Source organism: Prunus dulcis, chromosome 4 (genome assembly GCF_902201215.1).
Source record: "Prunus dulcis chromosome 4, ALMONDv2, whole genome shotgun sequence".
NCBI lineage: Eukaryota > Viridiplantae > Streptophyta > Magnoliopsida > Rosales > Rosaceae > Prunus > Prunus dulcis.
Genome location: NC_047653.1, coordinates 10,002,986 through 10,021,274, shown reverse-complemented (window position 1 = coordinate 10,021,274; position 18,289 = coordinate 10,002,986). Strand labels below are relative to the sequence as shown.

At 36.1% G+C, this 18,289-nt stretch overlaps 2 protein-coding genes and 1 pseudogene across 4 annotated transcripts; all 3 read right to left on the bottom strand.

The window, feature by feature from the left end:
- Positions 1-6,283: 6,283 nt before the first annotated feature.
- Positions 6,284-7,901, bottom strand: LOC117626487 (epidermis-specific secreted glycoprotein EP1-like). The gene has a single exon (XM_034358201.1). The coding sequence runs from the start codon at positions 7,748-7,750 to the stop codon at positions 6,434-6,436; it is 1,317 nt and encodes a 438-aa protein (XP_034214092.1). The 5' UTR covers positions 7,751-7,901; the 3' UTR covers positions 6,284-6,433.
- Positions 7,902-11,237: 3,336 nt separating this feature from the next.
- On the bottom strand, positions 11,238-12,016 carry LOC117625320 (annotated as a pseudogene).
- A 1,055-nt stretch (positions 12,017-13,071) lies between these two features.
- Positions 13,072-18,118, bottom strand: LOC117624451 (beta-glucosidase 24-like). Of its 3 annotated transcripts, XM_034355698.1 has the most exons (13): positions 17,774-18,117; positions 17,593-17,662; positions 15,959-16,017; positions 15,751-15,826; positions 15,425-15,502; positions 15,254-15,341; positions 14,900-15,155; positions 14,647-14,762; positions 14,314-14,531; positions 14,193-14,224; positions 13,975-14,077; positions 13,742-13,850; positions 13,072-13,428 (listed from the first exon to the last, which is right to left on the bottom strand). In XM_034355698.1, the coding sequence occupies exons 1-13, from the start codon at positions 17,966-17,968 to the stop codon at positions 13,239-13,241; spliced, it is 1,590 nt and encodes a 529-aa protein (XP_034211589.1). In that variant the 5' UTR covers positions 17,969-18,117; the 3' UTR covers positions 13,072-13,238. The 3 variants fall into 3 exon arrangements, 2 of the variants coding, with proteins under 2 accessions (XP_034211589.1, XP_034211590.1); XM_034355699.1 differs by lacking the exon at positions 15,425-15,502; XR_004585327.1 differs by lacking the exon at positions 13,072-13,428 and having other exon boundaries at positions 13,975-14,082; positions 17,774-18,118.
- Positions 18,119-18,289: the final 171 nt, after the last annotated feature.

Sequence of the window (18,289 nt, the reverse complement as noted above, 5' to 3'; positions counted from 1 at the left end):
AAACCTAACCCAAAGACATTAAAGCCAAAACGAATTTAACACAAACCCAAACAATCAAACTATAACTCATTTCACATAATCCCACTGATATTAACAAAATAACCATGAACAATACCTTTTCGGGGTTGGCAATCCACTACAGATTCAACGTTGCAAGCAGCTATTCAGAAGACATTGCTGAAGGGAAGGGTTCGCGATTCCAAACAGAGAGCAACAGATCGAGTAGGGGAGAAAGAGATAACGAAGCTACAGAGAGCAACAGATCGAATAGGGGAGAAAGAGATAACGAAACTACAGAGATAAACGGCTGCGCTATGAGAAAGAGAGCAAAGACAGAGACAGAGAGTTGTGCTAGAGAGAGAGAGAGCCAAGATAGAGAGAGCCAAGACAGACCCAGAGAGCTGTGATAGACAGCTACCAAAGAGAAAGAGAGGTGTGCCAGAGAGAGAGAGCTGTGTGACCTAAGAGAACAGACCAAATTTCTGAACTTGTGAAAAATCAGCAATAAAGGTACAATAATTTTATATTTATAGGTGATAGTTCCAAATTTTTTAAAAAAGGGTGGTATTTTCAGTTAGAATTATGAAAATGGTGGCATTTTGGGCTATTTCCCTAAAAAGAATTATCTTTTAAAAAAATTAAAATGAACTGAGAAAAAACAAATACACCATCTTAACAAATACACCATCTTCTCTTTTAACTCTCTGCAAATCCCACCCCACCCCATTGCACCCACGCATCACCATCGTATAACCCACCTCTCTCCCTCTCCTAATCATCTTCTTCACCACAGCACAGTTAGCACCCAAACAAGATTTTGATGAGCTAATCTAACGGAAGACCCATTAATTTCACCAGAAAAAAGAAAAAATGAAGACCACCCATATGTATCTAACTAATGAGAAGATCCAGTAATTTCACCGAAAAAAGAAAACTTAGAAATTTATTAGAAGACCCAGTGGGAAATTGACGAGCTTGAGATAAATGGGGTGCTGGAGGTAAATAGGAGAGCCATTGCACTGAGAGACGCAAAATCGTTTTCCGCTTTTCCATTGAAAATGCTGAAAATGTTATTTCAGTGTTTTCACTTTTTGTGCATGGTTTAGAATTCATTCTCAGAATATTATTTTCTGCGTTTTCTTATGCTGGCCACCGAACGCCTTCTTAGCCATTTTCATTTTGAGAAAACAGAAAACGGACCCGTAAAACATTACCGAACGGGCCCAATATACTATGCCCTTCACTATGCTATTAATTTTATTAATTTCATTATACGACCTACCAACACGATTAATGTCACATAATTTTACTAACTCTTGATCCAAGCATAGATTTTTGTTCTTCCAATTTTAGAAGAAATACCAAATTTGAATCTCCTCGCCCCATTTGATAAAAATAGTTTACATACCTTTTCTTATTCTATTACTGATAGTAGAATCCTGCAACAAGGGAAAAATAAGAAGTACGACAAAGTGATCGGTCTAGCTAATAACCCATATGATATGATAACGTATTAGCTAGTGATTAGGTGCCTTGATGTAACCCACATGAATGGAAAGAGCAACTTTGGTCAAGGTTTTCAAATCATAAGCTATCCAACACCAGGATGCATCTTGGTTATAAAAGTAGCCCAAACACTTGCAGTCCAAAGTGCACTTGCTAGCACAATCCTTCTCCTTCATAGCAACTCCCGCAGTGAAGAACTTGCTCATGAAGTGATCAACCCCATCAACTTTGTAGTAATGGAAGCTATTTTCCTCACAAGATGTTAGCTTCTGAGGCTCACAACTTTTGTTCCAACCCATCAGTCCATAGGGCAATGGGCAAGCAACACATTGGTTGTCCTCACAAACCCCAAATTTCCCACATCGCTCCGGCAAGTGTAAACCCGAAGATTTCCATCAAATCCAAGCCTAAGAAATGAGAATGTACAATTGTATTTGGGTTTAGCTAGACTTTCAGGTCCTATTAGGGAAGACATGCGAGTTTGCTTTAAGCTTGTGGAAAAGCATAAGCCTCATCCAATTCCATCGTGGGCTGGAAGCTCAATGCCACGTTGTCCAACACCAAGATGTAGGGCCCATTTGAGTTTTCCTTCTCTGAGGCCCAGATCACAAGTTTATTGCTCATTGACCCAGCCCTCAAAGCTTGGCCCACCAATAAGGTGTCTGTTGGGTAATCAAAGCTTTGCCAAACAAAATTGCCCACTTCGACAAGAATCGAATTTGGGCGCCTCTGTTAACTGGAAACACACTGGAATGCCAACTCCACCACAAGCGCTTTTGTACAGATATTTATCACGCTATAATATATATACAATCTTTATAAATATTATATATATAATATAAAGAATTTTTTTTTCCGGAAACCCTCAAGAATCTGGGGCCCTATGCAGTGGAGTCACTTACACCGCCCCAGTGCCGCCCCTTCTACGGCTGCTAGGGAAGTGAAATAAATAACCGCACTTCATGCTAAAGAGAATCATGGGTAAACTTTCTTGCAAATGCATAATTTTTTTAAAAAAAAAAAACTGGTTTTTTGCATGTTATTGTTATCGTTGAGGTATTTATTTACTTTATTTGTAGCTTTTTGGATAGGAGAAGCAAATGCACATGTTGTTGAGGGAGCAACACCAAGGCAGGGGGTGGATATATCGGGGTATGTATAATATATATATTGCGACGTAATTACCCTATCTCAATATATATATGATTTTTAAACTGACTGTTTAGAAAGGTGTATGGGCACCAATTATATACACATAATATGCTCCCCTTGTAGATAATGGACATATAATGTTAATATGAAAGCTTTCCGAACATTGTATTTGTAGTCAATATGTAAACTAGTACGATCCAAAATTTTCCTGATGCAGCATAACCAAACCACACACAACATTTGGACCATTATTTAGTAACCCAATTTTTTAAACTATAACTAAATTATAATTGTATAAAATGATGAATAATAGAAAATGGCGAATTATTTACACTAATATGTAAATAAATTCTGACATAATCATTTAATTTTCTCCAATACCTTATATTTATATTCCGTATGAATTTAATTTCTCCGTATAACACCAAAATATTTTACCCTCATGGACACAAAAACAATATGTATGTAAGTATATATATATGGATGGTTATCACATGTTATAAGAAAAGTCCATTTTATTATGACCAGCTTTTATCACACGAAAGTTAACTACAGAAACAACTCATACGGATATTGAGGTATATATGGTGATGAAAAGGCAAAGAGTGTGAAAAGGCTCATGGAGAGCAATGTTGGCACGGTGAATGCTGGGGAGGACATTTGATTTGTATAGTGTCGTTTATGGTGTAGGCCTTAGGGGAAAAAAAACATCAATTTATATTGATCAAAGAAAGCTTCAACTTAATTCTCTAAATATTTTATATTGACTTGGACTTGGATCATCCTAATCATGACTAAAGAGGGAAATGCAATGTTCAGAATAGCTAGCTAAGTTTTCCTTAAAATAAGTGTGAATTTGTTCATTGTTCTGTTTGATTTTTATGAGAAATGATAAGAACATGATACAAGCATGAAGCACCCACAACTCCCTTATCTTAACCCTTGTCCACCCTTATAGTGCGTACTTAGCTCAACTTATTAATTAGTAATTGTCACCACAAGTGTTTGATCATCAAATAATTACAAGGCATTAATTTTGGTATGTGGCTTTCAAACCAACAATTTGGATTCGTCTACTTATAGCACTTGTTTGAGGTTGCTTAGAAGGGTTAAAAGTATATTCGTACAACGAAAAACGTTTCTGATAGCGTTACATTGAAAAATAAGTCTTAATGAAGAAGTAGAAACCCAATTTTGGCGTCTTCTAGTGGAGATGTTTTCGAGCCATATTTTACCAATTTTGGGTTTGTGACCCTCTGGTTGGAGATGGACTCAGAGCTTAACGTTGTATATAATTTGTCATTCTAGCCAAGCTAATTAATCAATGAGAGCTGTCAAGACGAGTTATTCATGCTTTGAAATACCTCAATGATTGCCCAAGTATTAAAATCCTAATTAAGGGTTTAATTCATTTGAACTTCATGAAGAAACAAGAAAGTAAAAAGAAAAAAAAAAATTTCACAATCTCACCCCATTTATGGTTTAATTGTTCATCCTTTGAAACATTGGATACAATGGATTCTTTAATTAGATTTTAATATCCATTTTAAATCTAATTTGATTGAAGACATACCATCTTTGCCTATGTGGCTGCACCTTTACCTTTGCTTAAACTCTTAGGCCTTGTTTGGTGGGCTGGACTAGACTGGATATTTTCAATTAAAATGAAAATGGGTCATAGTCATTGTTTGGTGAGTTTAAGTGTGTCCCAGACTGGATATGAGCATGGGATCCATGTCCCAAAAAACTATGGCTTTAGAACCCAAGCCTAGATGTGGGTTTAGAATCCGAGGCTTTTCCAAGCATGCCTCTTCTCTCTTCTCTGCGAGACCAAGCACCCCCCTTCTCAAATTATTCTCTCCTCTCTCTTCCCCAATCTCCTCTCTATTCTCTTTTTCTCTCTTCTCCTCTCTCCTTGCTCTTCTCCTCTCTCCTTTGTCTTCCTCCATCCCCTTGGTCTCTGCATCAGAGAAGTTCACTTTGGCTTTCATTGAACAAAATATAGAGGGTTCCATCTTCAGCTATCTAGCTATCCGTCGCAACAAAACATTCACAAATAAAGCATTGATTTTTAATAGAGACAGACCTATTACATCCCCTTTATCCCCACTTCTAACCTTGGACTTGAACAACACATTGAAAATTATTAGATATGAGTTATCTTCTTCATTTGATTAGGATTTTGCTTCTGGGTATAGCCTGTTTGATTAGAATTTTGCCTTTGGTTATAGACTTTTTGCAAAATTTGAGGGGGGTTCTCTTCGATCTGAAGAAAAAAGTTTGAATAATTGTTAATAAAAAAATTAAAATAAAATTTTAATTTATTAAAAAAATTAAGTTAATTTCAGTTGTTTGGTGCAAGAATGAATGGGACATGACTCAAAACCTAGACAGGTAAGCCCAATCCAATACTTCAAAGTCTATCATAACCAGTTCAAGCCAGCCCACCAAACGGGGCCTTAATACCCATATACAAAAGTAAAACCATTATGAGTAATTCTATTTTTCTACTATAACTAAATTATAATTATATTGAAATGATGAATAATAGAAAATGCCGAAGTATTGACATATTTATGTAAATATTATGATAGGGTCATTTAATTTTCTCCAATACCTTAGATTTATATTCCATATGAACTTAACTTCTCCCTAACACCAAAATATTTTACCCTCACTGACACAAGAACAATATGTATGTAAGTATATATGGGTGGTTATCACATGTTAAAAGAAAAGTACATTTTATTATGACCAGCTTTATCACACTAAAGTTAACTACAAAAACAATTCATACTAATTATAATATGTTTGTGACTAGATCGACTAGCAATTTTTATTTTATTTTTCATTGGAGTTTGATATTCTGGGATTCGAACTGAGCTACATGACGAGGGGAAGCCACCACCATCGTGGTGGGAATCCGTTGGCGACCAACTAGCACTTAAACCATGCCAAAACTAGATGCACTCTAACACTTGTATCTAAAATAACAAAGCACAAGCAAAAGCCAGAAAACAACTTGTAGCTAATTAATTGAATAAAGTTAAAGTTCCGAAAGTTTATGTACCTCTTGTCTTCAAAAAAGAAAAAAAAAAAAAAAAGTTTACGTGCCTCTTCGTGGAATTCAAGGGACATCCATACAGATCGTAATCAGTTATGTGCTGCTATCTATACTCTTCTCTAATACAAGTAGATATCATTTCTGTGAAAGATGAGATCAGTAAAATTATCAGTAAATGTTGTATTATTATTGTTTTCTTAATCCGCTAATTTTAATGCATTTACAGAACAAATTAATCACCTGAAGAAAGAAGATCTTCTCCGGACTCAGTTATGCCAACTTAGTTTATTTTTTTTTTTTTTTTTTTTTTTTTTTTTTTTGTGAAAAAATGGTGGCAAGTGTGCAACCACTCCGAGCCGGGACCTGTTTGCGGATAAAGCTCTCCCCATAGGATGTTTTTCACAAGCTTGGGATTCGAACGCTGGACCTCACAGAGTATCCAGCTAACATTCGCCCAACTTGCAGGCCTAGCCAGGATTTCCGCTAGACCAAACCAGAGCATGTTAAATATATATTTAGATAGAGATTTGATGATTAATATTATATTATTTGCCTATAATCAAATCACACAAAGAGAATATTGCACTGCATTTTTAATGATATAATGTTCTCCACTCACCTGGAGAATCCAAACAAATCTTTATTGAGTTCATGACATTTGATGTTCGATCAGAAATACAACAAAGTGAAGATCTAGTCCCTATAAATATATTACAAGTTAGGTGTCTTGATATAAGCCACGTGAGTAGAATTGGCAACTTTGGTCAAAGTTTTCAAATCATAAGCTATCCAACACCTTGATGTATCCTGGTTGTAAAAGTACCCCAAACACTTGCAATCCGAAGTACACTTCTGACCACAATCAGCCTCCTTTGTAGCATCTCCCCTACTGTACTTGCTCAAAAAATGATCAACCCCTTCAACTTTGTAGTAGCGGAAGCTCTTTGGATTGCAAGAAGTTAGCTTCTCTTGCTCACAAGTCTTGCTCCAACCCAACAATCCCTTTGACGATGGACAAGCAACACATTGGCTGTCCTCGCAGAGGCCAAAGTTTCCGCATCGCTCCGGCAACTGGCACTCAGTTTCCCAGATTGAATTATCTCTGTCGAAAAGAGCGAAGGTCACCTCCCATGCACGCCAATCCACCTTGTCGTTGTAAGTGTAAAGCTTGACATTTCCATCAATTCCAAGCCTGAGGAAGGTCAACGTGCTGTTGTATTTAGGTCTAGCTAGAATGCGATTTCCACCAGAAGAAGAGTCGGCCGCTTCATAATTTAGGGTTATGTCATAAGCATAACCCTCATCTGTGTCCGGGGTACATTTCAAGGTTGCATAATCAAGTGAGCCCTTATCAATAGTAATCACTTGAGAGTAGAGCAATGGCTTTGGGGAGTTTTTGCTCTTGTAGTACAAAAATATTCCCTTGGGCTCCATGACCAAGCTATAAGCCCCATCTTTGTTTTCGGTCTCGGAGGCCCGACTCACGAGCTTGTTTACTGCCCCGGCCTTTAGAGATTGGTCCACCAACAAAGTGTCGGTAGGGTGGTCAAAGCTTTGCCAAACGAAGTTGCCCTTTGAGTCATAAAGCACCATGTTGCCTGTTGGAAGCAACTTGAAGCCTACCACTCCTTTGTTGGCAGTGTTGGTTTGCCACGCCACTCGGCCATCAGCCTCGGCCAAAACAAGGTTGCCGTCTGTCCCGAAGGTGAGAGTGGCGTTTTCGCCAACTGGGTTTCCCCGGTTGGCCTCCCAAACCCAACGGAAGAGTGACTCGGATCGCCTCAAGCCCATGCGAAGAGCAAGAGTGAAGGCATTTGGGGTGGTGTTGTAGAAGCCAAGTTGGAAGGGGGCGTTAAACACACTAATCATACGGTAGTTTCCATCGTATTCTATAATGTAAGGCCCAAACTCTCCATCGTTGACAAACTTGAAAGTTTCGTTCGCAGGAACTTGAGCTTGAGAAACGAAAGCCAAGAGTGAGAAGAGAAAGAGGGAAAGCAATGAGATGGTGGATGTAGAGGAAGCCATGTTGTAGCTTGTAGGTTTGTGTTGGCCTTGGAGAGCTAATAGCAGGCCTCTATTTATAATCTCGTATTGGCTTGGATTGGGATGATTCTGGGATTAAAATATGAGAAATGAACCGACTGTTTTCAGACGCCAATTTTGATCAAACCATGGACAGCTATGATTCTATGCATAAAGCCGTGGTCAATAATGATTTTTATATTACATGGTACTTTGTTTGGTACTTGTTTATTATTTTGTGCTTGAAGAACGAGAGTTGGTGGCGCATATTAATAATTTTCTTCCCCATGTATCCAATGCAGCAATGTTGCTTTTGTCATTGTTTGTAGGAAGGAGAGGATTCCTAATCTTAATCCTCAACCCTTATCCACTACAAGGTGTTTCTGGAAAGAAAAGAAAAGCCAGCTGGTCATAAAGTGAAAGAAGCCTAAAAGTAAATCCTTCCATTATTGGAAGTTTTTATGTCGTATTTAGAGAGAATTTGCTCTCTTTTGATTTGTAATTTATTGATCAAATGGATATGTATTTGACTGCGTGGTCTTGGTTGACTGACAAAATAACATGGAAATTTTTAGGTGTCACGAGTACAGCTGGTGTACTATCCAATAGATATAGGACATGTGGAATATTTTTAATGCAATCAGTCAGTCACATGTCATAAAAAGCAATGTAATAAGTTAGAAAATAATTCCACATGGCTTATGTGTATTGAATGATATACCCAATAGGTGATCAATCAAACAAGAATTGAAAGTTGTGAGCCACTTTTATTTTTATTTTTATTTTTATAGTGAATATATTATATTTAGCATAATTCCTCATGTCTTATGTGTATTGGATGGTACACCAAGCAGGTGGTCAATCAAATAAGAACGGAAAGTTGTGAAACTTTTGCAGTTAAGTGTTAATTTGAAACGAGCCCCAAAAATTAAGTACTTTTATGTAGTTACCCCTTAAATTTATGCACCCTCAAAGTAAAATTGTTCAAGAACAAAAAATAAAAAAAAGTAAAGTTTATTCCTTTCGAAAATACAAAATATAAAATTAACCAATTTATTTCACTTTCTGCTTCCAGACCCAAAGCTGATAAGAAGAATTAATAGATTATTATTATTATTATATTTGTTGGCTAATTACTATGAATTAATTAATGATTATTTTAATTAATATGGTTACTTATCTCAGTGTTTCATACATACACTACAAAAAAATATTGCTCATAGGACACTATTTTCTTTTGTGCTCTTTAAGGCACAAATATTTGTGTTTAACAGATCATCAGAAATTACCTTATTTGACTAATTATCATGACTTGACTGGAGCAATGACAAGAAAGAAGGGGGATCTTGCATTGAACTCAGCTGCACACTGATCACAAGGGTCACTATCATACTAGGTTGTGGCGACCGGTCGCTTCTTCACAGAGAGAGATTTCATCATTGCCAGGCTGTGGCGACCGGTGCTTTCTCCAGTGCGACCGGTCGTTTCTTCATAGAGAGCACCATCCTCAGCTCCAGGTTGTGGCGACCAGTCGCTCTGTCCAGTGCGACTGGTCATTTCTTTCCTGAAAGTAACATCCTAAAATATATCATTCTGCAATTCAAGTCCGCGATTCTTTAATCCAAGACTCTCCAAATCACTTTCCTTTTCTCCTTGAATTGGAGATGAGGGAGAGACATAATAAGACACTTTTTCATGGAAAGTCATGTCCAAAGTAACATGCACTTTCTGAGTAGGTGGATGATAACACTTATAACCATTATGAGTAGAAGAGTAACCAATAAAGGCACAATGTAGAGCACAATGATCAAGTTTACTCCATTGATGAAAGTAGACATGAACATAAGCAACACACCCAAAACTTTAGGAGGCAAACTTGGAGACGGAGATAGGGGAAACATGGTCACTATTGAAATCAAGAACCCGACTAGCAGTACGGTTAATCAAATAGGCAGCAGACATAATAGCATGCCCCCAAAGATGATGAGGAACAAACATATTCAATATGAGTGAAGGGGCAACTTCAAGCAATTGTCGGTTCTTTCTTTCAGACATACCATTTTGTTGAGGGGTAAACATGGCTGTCGTTTGGTGAATAATACCTTGAGCACGGAAGAAATACGCCAAAGTATTATTCACATATCTCCTCCGTTATCAGTCTGGAATACTTTGACATGAGCCTGAAATTGGGTAGACACCATAGTACAAAACTTTGGAACGATGGAAGGAGCATCAAATTTTTTTTTTTTAAAGCAAGAAAACCCAAGTGAGTGGGTACAATCGTAAATAAATGTGACGAACAATGAAATCTGTTTGAAGTAATGCGAGCTGGATCCCACACATCAGAATGCACTAAATAAAAAAGCTTTGCAACTTTATTGTCACTCAAAGGAAACATAATGCGATGATTCTTTGCAAATATACATGTCTCACACTTAAAACTGGATTCATCACAGGAGTGGAATAAAGATGGAAACAGACGTTTAAGGTAGCCAAACAACGGGTGTCCTAAGCAATGATGCCATAACCGAATTTGTTGTTTGTCTTTGACAGTGCAACTTTGAATAGTATTAACAACACAATCACGAACTGATGCAGAAGACAATGTCAAATAATAGAACCCTATATTCATTTACCATGCCCAATCGTTTTGTGAGTCTTAAGATCCTGAAAAGAGCAAAGTGTAGGATAGAAAGTAGCAGAAGCATTAAGTGTATCAAATAATCGACCAATAGATAACAAGTTACAATGGATATTGGGAACTAGTAATGCACGAGACAATGACAGAGTATGAGTGAGAGAGATTGTGCCCTTACTAGTAATTGGAGAGGGCAAACCATTAGCACTAGTTATGTATAGGTCACAGGTGTTACTAGATAACTCATCAAAAAATTTAGCATCATAAGTCATATGATCAGAAGGACCAGTGTCGATTATCCAAGCCAGTACTTGGAATAGAGTCAGAAACACACAAATTTGCAGAAACAGCAACAACAACACCAACAATGGAGTTATTACCCAGGATTGCAACAGAAACTCAACAGATCACAGTAGAGTACACAACGGAACACAACAGATGCACAAACACAGTAGAGGCATGAACATGGCAGAATACACAACGGAAAACAGAGGCACGAAGACAGGAATGACACTAACACAGTAGATGCACGAACACTACAACACTACGACACAAACCTAGGAGGGCACACACGACATAGGTTAAAAAAAGAAAAAAAGAGGCTAGAACACGGGTGGGCAGAACACACAGGTCATCAAAAAGTTGGCTCCAATACCAAGTCAGACAATATGGGTAAAATATTTTCAAGTTGTATTTCATTCTTCAAAAAGGAGGTATTTATAATATAATAGTGTAACCCTACTATGGTTAAACTAGAAAACAATATAAAATCCTAATTACATAATATTTATACAAAAGGAAAGAAATAGAGTCCTATTATACTAGAAATAAATCTTCTAATTAAACTAGGATCTAGCTAACATTTACATCGATTTCAAGCCTAAGGAACAAAAGGATGCTGTTGTATTTCGGTCTAGCCAGAAGGAATTTTGTAGCATAAGAAGAGTTGGCTTGGACTTGATCTAAGTTTATGTCATAAGCATGGCCCTCATATGTGTCCGGGATGCAATTCAATGTCATATGGTCCCATGATCCGGTCATATCAGATTTCATATTCAAATAGGGTAAAGGCTTTGGAGAGTTCTTGCTCTTATAGTACATAACCAATCCTTTAGGCTCCAAAACCAAGCTGATGAGCTTGTGTTTTGACCGAACTTTTAGAGATTGACCTACCAATAAAGTGTCTGTTGGGTAGTCAAAGCTTTGCCAGATAAAGTTGGCCTTTGAGTTGTAGAGGACCATTTTGCCATTTGGAAGCAGCTTGAGGCCTACCACACGTTTGTTTTGCCATGCCACTCGGCCATCCGCGTCGACCAAAACAAGGTTGCCGTCTGTCCCGAATGCGAGAGTGGCGTTTCCACCAACCGGGTTTCCACGGTTAGACTCACAAACCCAATGCAAGGGTGGCTTTGAGTACTTGAAGAAATTGCCCATTAATTTGCAGATCAAGAGTGAAGGTGTTGGGGATGGTGTTGTATAAGCAAAGTTGAAAGGAGAACTCGATATGTAGCATCATATTCTGCAAGAGAATAGTTAGGAAATGGTTTATATCCTTGAGCTTGAGCAATGAAACAAATGTTTGAGAAAATGATAAGGGAGAGCACTCACATGGTGACTGTAGGGGAATTCATTTTCTATAGCTTGCTTAAGGCCTAGATAAATCCTCTATTTATATAAAATTATGATTGAAAATTAAGGATAATTATGTGACTACTACACTCAGCCCTTTACAGCCTCAAAGAGAGATAACTAATGCCTTTGAAAAAATTGACAGTATGGATATGTAAATTTTGCTGTAACCATTAAAGATTGATCATCTTTTAAACTAAATTAATTTTAAAATAATTTAGACTCTTTATATTACTGGGTTGCCATATGCTGAGGGCCGGCTCTACGACATGCTTTACCCTTTCAATTAGTGAAGGCTTCGAGGGCCATTCGCATTCATTATTAAAACAAAAACAAAAATACAAGTACGCATGCAAATGCAATAATATTAATATGGTACTGGAACTTCTTTCTTTATTTTTAATTTCTATGTTGATCTGTGTTAATGATCAAAGTGACGTTGTTTTTTTTAGGCTTATAATTCTTTTTTATTTATTTATAAAATACAAATGATACCCACCTAGGCATTTAATTGTCTTTCCTAATGGTTGGTTAACAAAGTGGTTTAAATGTAGGGTTTCTAGGAGTTTGTGTATGAGTCTGTAAATGTCCGACAAATCATGTATGAATTTGAAAATTTCTTTAATAGTTTGGGAGGTTACACGTAGATAAATTGTACATTACTCCAGTACCACACTATAATTACTCAAAAATAAGTATTATACGAATATGTGAGTCCACTGTTGGTATATATAACTTGGTTTGAAGAACCCCCGACTTTATTTTTGATGTCTTATTTGAGGATTGTAACCGTTAATTTGTAGGGGCAGCTTTTTAGGGTGATGTGTTTTCTCTACTCTGTTGGTTCTGCCTAGAGAAATTCATCTAACCTTTGAGATATTGTTGGACCTTTCTGTAATCTTGGTTCTCCTCCTATCAATAATTCACTGTCGTTTCTCCTCAAAAAAATAAAAAAGTTACTTTAACTGTAATAGATGTGGGCTTCTTAAAAACCCAATGGTATGGCATATGTGGTTTTGGACTGGATGTTAATAATTTATTTAGAACTGAGGTTGAAATAGAAAAATTGGGGCCGATAGTTGGTGCCCGTAATGTTGCTATTTAAATATAGTACATAATTGTAGTCATCCTTATTATATCTATATATAGCAAAATATATATAAAATCCATTAATGCAAGATTACAAATATGATAAGAGGGAAATGATCTACTTAACAGTTTATATTATGAATAATAAGCTTCTTCATTTCTTCCTAGGAAACTTTTGAACCACCGAGTTGAGAGTTTTGGTAGTCTTTTCAGCCCATTATTGTAATCCACATAATTGGTACCAAATCGAACAGTGAATCCCTCGTTCCATTCAAAGTTGTCTAGTAATGACCATAGAAAGTATCCCTTCACGTTGACACCATTTCTAGACAAAAAAAAAAAAAAAAATGAAAATATGTAAAAATCAAAGCCACCGATTTCTAGGTAATGGTTCAATAACTGAAATGTAAGAAGGCTAGCCTCAGTTAATTTGTTAAGGAAAATACTTTCATTTTTCTATTGTAAGTATGAACTCCTCCATTCTTGACAACAACAGTTTGACATGTGTGTAAAAGTTTTTCTTTTGTGTTTTTGATGAATTATTTTTGCACATGTGTCAAACCATGATTTGCAAGAAAGAGGAGTATCTGCTTCTAAGAAAGAAGGCAAATCATATCCATTTGTTAATAAGATCTTACTTGATTGCAGTTTGAACGTGATAGAGGTGAAGAATGTGATAGTCAACTCTTTGGGTATCATAAAGAGCTTCCTCAAGTGATAACTTTGGATCATTAAATTCATCAATGCCTACATTACAACATGCTCATTGTTACATAGTTTTGAATTAGACATTGTAGCAGTTAACTGTATTTTATATAATATATATGTGAAACATTGATGATGTAATTAATTAAGTTTAAAAAATAATTACCATTCTCAGTAATGTAAATGATTGGATCATTATATTTTTCCTTCGTGTAGAGTAACAAATTTTGAATTCCTATTGGATAAACATTTAGCCAGCTTGAAGCACCCTGCACTTCAATTTGTAGATAATTAAGAGTGACAAACAATTAATCATCCAATTGTACTCACATGAAAACGATAAATTGTGCAATTAATAATTTAAGTTAAAATTTTGATGTGTACCTTTGCACCAATGGGAACCCCATTCCGCTCAGCTATCACAATATATATTATTAGTAGTGTCAGAGTCTAAATATTCTAAGAAACTTAAGCTACTTGAAATAAGTTTTCAATTTCTACTCACATGAAAGAGTCACTCCAACATCTGTTAAGTAGCTTGCATGTTCATAAACATTATTAGATGCATCGCTTGCATAGTAACTAGTGTAGTAATTTAGTCCAAGAAAATCAAATGACCCAATTAGCGCCTTGGATTGTGCTTTTGTGAATTTTGGTAAGCGCGTTCCAACAATAGACTGCATGTTGTTCGGATAATCACCACATGTCAATGGTTCCATAAACCTACAAAGCAATGGAAATCCCGAGCATGATCTAAATATTCTATTATTGCTAGGTAAATTTTTACTTCGTAAATAAACATTTAACTGAGTTGATATATAATTAATGATATACTTGCCATCCAAAAGTAAATTCCAATGCTCGTAATGCAGCCTTTTTATCTTCATTTGCCTCTGAAAGAGGCACAAACCATGGTGACACGAGCGTTATTCCTATCACACCTTTTTGATATGCCTGCAAAAGAGAAATGGATAACCTTATCTCACTGCACAATATATTCCCTCTTATATTTCACTTTAATATTAGTGACTGGTATAGAATTTTCAATTAGGACCCAATATGTTAACAAAAAAGAAAGAATTGTTTTTAACCTGAAATTTATTCTTGTACAAGTTTGCAGCAGCAGCATGAGCAAGTAGAAGGTGGTGTGTCACCAAATATGGTTCAATAGCCGAATTTCCACCAGTGCAATTTAGTTTCTGCCAATTAGAACATCGTCCTGGTGCGTAAGACCCAGAAGCATAACCATTGCTACTATAGGTATATGGCTCATTCAATGTGGTCCAATACTTTACTCGATCACCAAATTCCTTATAACAAAGTTCTGCATAGTCTCGAAAATGATTGCTGTATATATACATATTTAAAATATATGTTATACTAATATGTATTTAATAAAATGATTAAAATTTAAGTTATATAGAGGATATAATTGGTTGACTCACACAATTTGATCGCTTAAAAAACCACCATATTCGTCTTCCAAAGCTTGGGGAAGATCCCAATGAAAAAGTGTGACAAATGGCTTTATACCTATATATACACGATTAGTAAAAGAAATTAAAATTTTGACTGAATGATATATTTATGAGTGCATGAAATGTGAAGTGATTCACCATTTCTGAGAAGTTCATTGATTAGATTGTTGTAGTATCTGATTCCAACCTCATTCACACCATCATTTAACTTTCCACCTAATAATTAAAACAAAAAAGCAAATAAGGAAGTAACATATATACTTTAGCCTTTTAATTCATTTTGGTTTGATTATTTTTTAATTAAGAACAAGATCTTGATTATATTCTACCCTAGATAATAGGATACTTGAGCTAAAAACATAAAGGGAATAAGTGTATGGAGGAAAGCAAAATAATAATAAAGAACAAAAGGTATAGTTGCGATTGGTCCCAGGCAAATATGTCAATGCGGATCATGAACTTACTTGGTAATAATCTGGGCCATGAAATAGAAAACCTATAAGCATCCAAGCCTGTATCCTTCATAATTTCCACATCTTCCTGCAATACAAAACACAAAACATATCAAAAGCAAGAAGCTAAAAGTTAAGGATTTCATTTCAAGCTTCAAAGTTTAATTAGTATGTACACACTGTGACCTTGAAGTACAAAAGGTGAAGAGAATATTTGAACCTTATACTTGTGATATTCATCAAGAGCAACATCTCCATTGCTGCCATCAATGATCCTTTCTGTAATTAATCATAATTTTCTTTTAATTATTTGTGAAAATCATATAATCTGTACACGCTTGGGTGGATATACTAATTAAGTATCCGTACTACATGAATCTCACCACAAGTAAGTAAAGATAGAACGTGATTTAGCTTTTAAAATATATTTTTCAATAATGAGAAAAGTATAAAGACGGCTTTGTTGATAATTCCCAATGAGTAATGCTATTTACACTCACCTGTCCTATTTTCTCACCTACCATGTAAATTATAAAAAAACCATAATTCTATCTTTTCATCCACTATTATTCTTAAAATACCCTTTAATTATTTGACGGTTCACTTGTTTCTAAGCACTTCTCGGGGGTGTTATTACTTAAGTGTTAGAAGGGTGCTGTGCTGAGAGGATCGGAACAACTCAAGCTAATGCTGTGTGTTGTATGTTTTCTGGGTGCACGATGCTGCAGAATTTGGGTGGTCATGCAAGTCACACAGAACTTGCATGTTCTTGGGTGCCTGATGACGATGCTGCGGAAGTTGGTTGCACCCTTCCCAATAAGCCATCCAATCCCCCAAAAAAAAAGGAAGAAAAAAAAAAAAAAAAGAAGCAGCCAGGACACTATTGTTACCGAATCTTATCTTATCCAAATATGGGCCGAAAGTCGTTTTATTGGCTCAGTTGGGACCCATGGCATGGTCTGCAGTCATTTTCCAAGAGAGAAAAAAGAAACAAAAACAAAATAGGGTATGAGAGTAGAGCATTTTTAATTAAATTTTTTTAATATAAACGATTGGAAGAGGTAAATTTACACAAATATTCAATTGGGTGTCTGGTTATAAAAAATAAAGGCCGAAAGGAGACTTTGAAAAGACGAAAGGAGAGAGAAATTTTTTAAAAGAAGTAAAAATAGACAAAAATTGTCATTATTTATTTTTAGATTTCTTAAGAAATCCTTAATATTTGCATGTCTTTGATTTGAAAGTTAAATGATTTTTCTGTCCTTTTTGACTTTTTCTGAAAGTGAAAGCTTTTTTGCGGTTAAAACTTAAATTTACTAAAAATGAAACTTGTCAACCACCTACATATTCGTCTAGTCATCACATCTACAAGCCTGTAGCTAATATTCTATTCTAAGCTGTCACCATAACTTTAGAGAGTGACCAAAATCTAAGGACTTGATGTTTGTTCTGGCGTTTTCTCCTGGATCTCGTGTGGTAGGAGCAAAACACTATTTAGCTACTACAAGCTATCCTCACATCCCCTTTTTGTCATACCACACTGAGATGAGCCGATTAGAAATGGAATAGGATAACAAAAAGAGGAAACAAATGCGCATGGGAATAAATATGAACACCGCATCAGAAATTTTTGTGTGTGGTAAATCCGTGGGTGGAGGTGAAAGAACTCAACCTTTTAAGAAATGAAAAATTGTAGATTTATTTTCTTAAATTTGCAAGGAAGGCATACATGTGCAACACAACAAACCAACTCTGCAAATTATTATGGGCTTACTTATGTTTTAGGTTTCTTTAATTCGACGGAAAAAAAAAAAAAGAAGAGAATATTGGATTACACAGACAAGACAGACAGACCTGGATGTTTGTGGGTGTAAGAATCCCATATGCTTGGTCCTCGACCACCTTCATTTGCAGCGCCTTCATACTGAAATTATTAATGTTACACACACTGAAGATGTCAATATGTTCTCGATGGATGGATGGATGCTAAATGAATTAGTAATAATAAAACAAAGATTAAGGGGTAAATTAAGACCTGGTAAGATCCTGAACCTGAGCCAAATATGAAACCTGGAGGAAAACTGCTCCTGCTGAGGAGAGCAACAGCTTTGTTATTCGTCAATAATGCAAAGCAAACCAGCAGCAGCAGCTCCCCCACACCTAAAATCAAAGACCTTAATTGTTTTTCCATCACTAGGCGTTTGTTTGTGTTGTGGTGATCTTGATTCATTGTCTTTAGACTTTATTCAGATATATATAGCACGGCGTGTTCAGATATATTGCGTCTCCACTCGAATTAGTGGCAACGTTTATCTTTACTTTTGACTCATATAGTTGGTGTGGTGATGCGTTTAGGATTTCTTGGTTCTGGGCTTGGGTATTGAAATGTGTACAGAGAATTGAAATTAATTGAGCGTGTGATTGTTGCTTTATGAATACCCTTTTTTTTTTTGGTTTAATCAAGTTGAATGTTGGCCCAGGCCAGTGGTTTGAGGTTCAACAACTACCCGTAATACCAACACTTCAAACCAAATGGCAAGCCAACCTCAGC